Source organism: Benincasa hispida, chromosome 4 (assembly GCF_027475165.1).
Source record: "Benincasa hispida cultivar pf3 chromosome 4, pf3_genome.v1.1, whole genome shotgun sequence".
Classification (NCBI taxonomy): Eukaryota; Viridiplantae; Streptophyta; class Magnoliopsida; order Cucurbitales; family Cucurbitaceae; genus Benincasa; species Benincasa hispida.
Genome location: NC_143481.1, coordinates 37,026,427 through 37,029,782, shown reverse-complemented (window position 1 = coordinate 37,029,782; position 3,356 = coordinate 37,026,427). Strand labels below are relative to the sequence as shown.

General features: G+C 28.8%; 1 protein-coding gene across 1 annotated transcript; it reads left to right on the top strand.

Annotated features, from left to right (window-relative positions):
• Nucleotides 1-2,061: 2,061 nt before the first annotated feature.
• Nucleotides 2,062-2,903, top strand: LOC120075089 (uncharacterized). The gene is made up of 2 exons (XM_039028253.2): nucleotides 2,062-2,236; nucleotides 2,352-2,903. The coding sequence occupies exons 1-2, from the start codon at nucleotides 2,108-2,110 to the stop codon at nucleotides 2,784-2,786; spliced, it is 564 nt and encodes a 187-aa protein (XP_038884181.1). The 5' UTR covers nucleotides 2,062-2,107; the 3' UTR covers nucleotides 2,787-2,903.
• The last annotated feature ends 453 nt before the right edge of the window (nucleotides 2,904-3,356 follow it).

Here is a 3,356-nt window from a genome sequence, read left to right as displayed (position 1 = left end):
AAGAAAATAACATATTTGTTCACCAAAATTTTGAAAAGCAACTTTTGATCACAATCTATTCCTTTGAATCTTGATGTAATGACCACTTTATTTTAATAAAGCATTTGAAAGATTTGGGATTTAGGATTTAGGAAGGAAATGAAAAATATTTGTGGGAAATTTTGGATTTGAATACAATTAAAGGCCAAAATTTGAAGAAATGAAACAAAATTTGATGAAAGAAATTATGTTAGAGAGAAGAGAAAATGAGAGATAACCCAAACAACAAAATGTATATGTTATTTTTCCTTTCTTCCTTGTTCATTATTTCAAAATTTCATTTATTTTCTATTTATTTAAAATTTCTTGTTTTCAAAATATTTTAAAGTTATCATATATATTCAAATGCTAGAAGATGAAAGTTGTATTCTAAGATTTTTTTGTAGATATTTGATCATATGTCTAAACTGATTTTGACCATGTGATCACAAAAGTGATTTTAACCCACCAAAAATCATTTTCAAATAAACTCTTATAATAAGTTGAAAAAGAATGTATATAGATTTAAGAGAGGTGGAAAAGTTTTCATTTGAAGAACAAAGAAACCAATTAAAACAAAATGATTCAGTGTTCAAATTTGGCAACTGCTTTCAAATGTAAGTCATTGGCTAAGTCATTTTTAATTGATTTTCAAGATGAACCACTTGGCTTTCTTGACCTGCATCCTATCAATTAGGGGATGGATGTTGGGTGGAATACGTAAATGGAAAAGTGATTGAATGAGGTCATACAATATAAGGTTGCTGAGCTATGCATTTTTATTTAGCTACATCTCCGACATCACATATCTTTGTGCATTTTACCAAATTATTTCATCATAATTTGACAAACTAAAAAGAACGGATAACTAAAAAAACTTATCAACCCGACTTCTCTCGTGCAATTTGGGTTGGATTTGGTTCAAATAAATGAAAGTTTTATGTGTTGGTTTGGTTTATGGGGTTTATCAAAAGTAACCCAAATTACCCACCTGAACTATTATTAACTTTAAAATGTATATTTATTTTACTTATAATATAAGTACATACATTTATTTTTATTTTATTTTATTTCATTATTTTTTGGATAATTTATTCTCCAACAATTCCTAAAAATAGTTTTTAGCACTTTGATAAGAAAATTTTTATTATATGCATTGAAATTGAGTTATTAATCTTAATTCAATAATATGAAAATTTATTAAATCAAACTTTTATATATTAACATTTTCCTTCTTTTTAAAACAAAAATTAAAATAAATGACCTGAATAATTTGAAGAAATCCAACCCAAATGTTTCATGATTGGATCGGGTTTGATTTATTCTTTTAATAAATGTTATTTGGGACGAAGAAACTTAAACTCAAATAATTGAGTTAGAGTCTAAAAAATCTTTCAACTCAATCCAACCCAGCCCACCAATAGTCTAGCCTAATTTGGATCCATATAGTTTGAGGTTGTTCAATTTTATTTTGTATACGTTCAATTATCTAATTTTAGTCCATATACTTTTAATATAAATCTTAAATTTAGTCTCATTGATTTTTATTAATATTATTATTATTTTGTGATCTATTAGCATTTTATATTAAAACTTAAAAATATATTCACATATTATATTATATTTTTTTTCATACAAATTATTATTATCTAATCTATTTAAGTAAAATTTAACTTCTGAGGGATTAAATTTTAGATTTATTGACATAAATTAAAATTGAACAAACTTCGAAATATAGAGGCTAAAATTGTAATTTAATCCGTAAGAAGATATACTAGAATTGTAATATGTTAGACAATGTACTTTTGTTTCTATCCTGCCACTTGTAATATATTAATCCTCAAGTTGGGAAAGGGAATTATGTGTGAGTAGTGCATATGTACTATCTTGTGGCTGCTAAGAGGAGATAGTTCCTGGCATCTTCATCGAAAATAAAAGTCAAGTACATATCAACCTCAACTTGTGGACTTCATTACTTCATCAAAATCATTTAGCCACCTATAACTAAGCATATGAGAAGGGCTGTATTTCATAAGAAGTTTGGATCAATTGAAAGGTTTTCAAAGTTTATTAGCAACAATTAACAATAATGGCAAAAGCAGGGGCCAAGAAGGATGAAGAGGCAACGGCAGTATCTATAGATACTGAAAGGGAAAGTAGAAAGGATAGAGAAGAGGCAAACCAGGGTTGGATAGAAAGAGATGTTGATTTTGTAATGGTAAGTGTGTTCGATCTCTAATCTGAATTATTCTCTCTAATAATAACACCTTCTCTTCCTCTAGCTATCCATTGTTAGTAGAAGTGTTCAAATGTTTACGTTTTTCTGGCGATAGGTGATAGTGACATTCATCGCAACGGTGGCATTCCAAGCGGGGACGAATCCACCGGGTGGCGTATGGCAAGAGGACAAGAAAGTGAACGGCACCGACTATATAGCAGGGAAATCAATAATGGGTACAAAATCACCTTCTGAGTACATAAAATTCATGGTGGGAGTGACAGTTTGTCTTGCATTTTCAGTGATACAGTTAATTGTCATGTTGTTCAACTGGTATCTCAAAAGTTGGTCGATTAGGAGGGCGATTCTCTACATGCTGATGTTATTAACAATAACGCCGATGGTTGTTGCCTTTTGGTCCTCTCTACTAGCTTTGACACCTGCAGATCTGATGACTGAGATCAAAGCTGGCTTCTGGAGTGTTATAGGAGTTTCTCTGATCGTCCTCCCCTTTGTTCTACTTTACTACCTAACCAAGAAATGTTTATGACTTATATCCTTTTCCTATGTTTTATCTTGTATTTCCTTCATAAAAACTTCAATGTAATTTTCCTTCCTTTAAGTTTTTAGTCAATAAACTTCAATGTAATTTGATTTTTGGGTTTCATATTCATCTCTCTCTCTCCTTTCTACTTCTCACTTCACATCCTCCGTTATTATAATGAATTGAATATGATATCTCGTACTTTTAACCATCTAAGTTGTATTCGTATTTGTCATATGTATGTTTTTTTACGTTTTTAATCCTATGGTTTAGAATTGTTTATTATATATATACTCTCTAATAGTTACATGTTCTCCATCTTCTAATGGACTTGGTTAACATACTATTAGTGAACTACATACATCTTTGTGTTCCTTCTCTATTGCTTTATTTTTTTTATTGTCAATATATTTTCTAACAAATAGAACTCTATATTAATTGTTTTTAAATAAAGTGAAATTTTGAAACTATAACTTTTATAAAATGTTATAACGATTAAATTGAATGTTTAAAAAACATGAAATTTTATCTTTAAAAAAAATCATAAAATATTACTGTCTCTTAGGTTTAGATTTT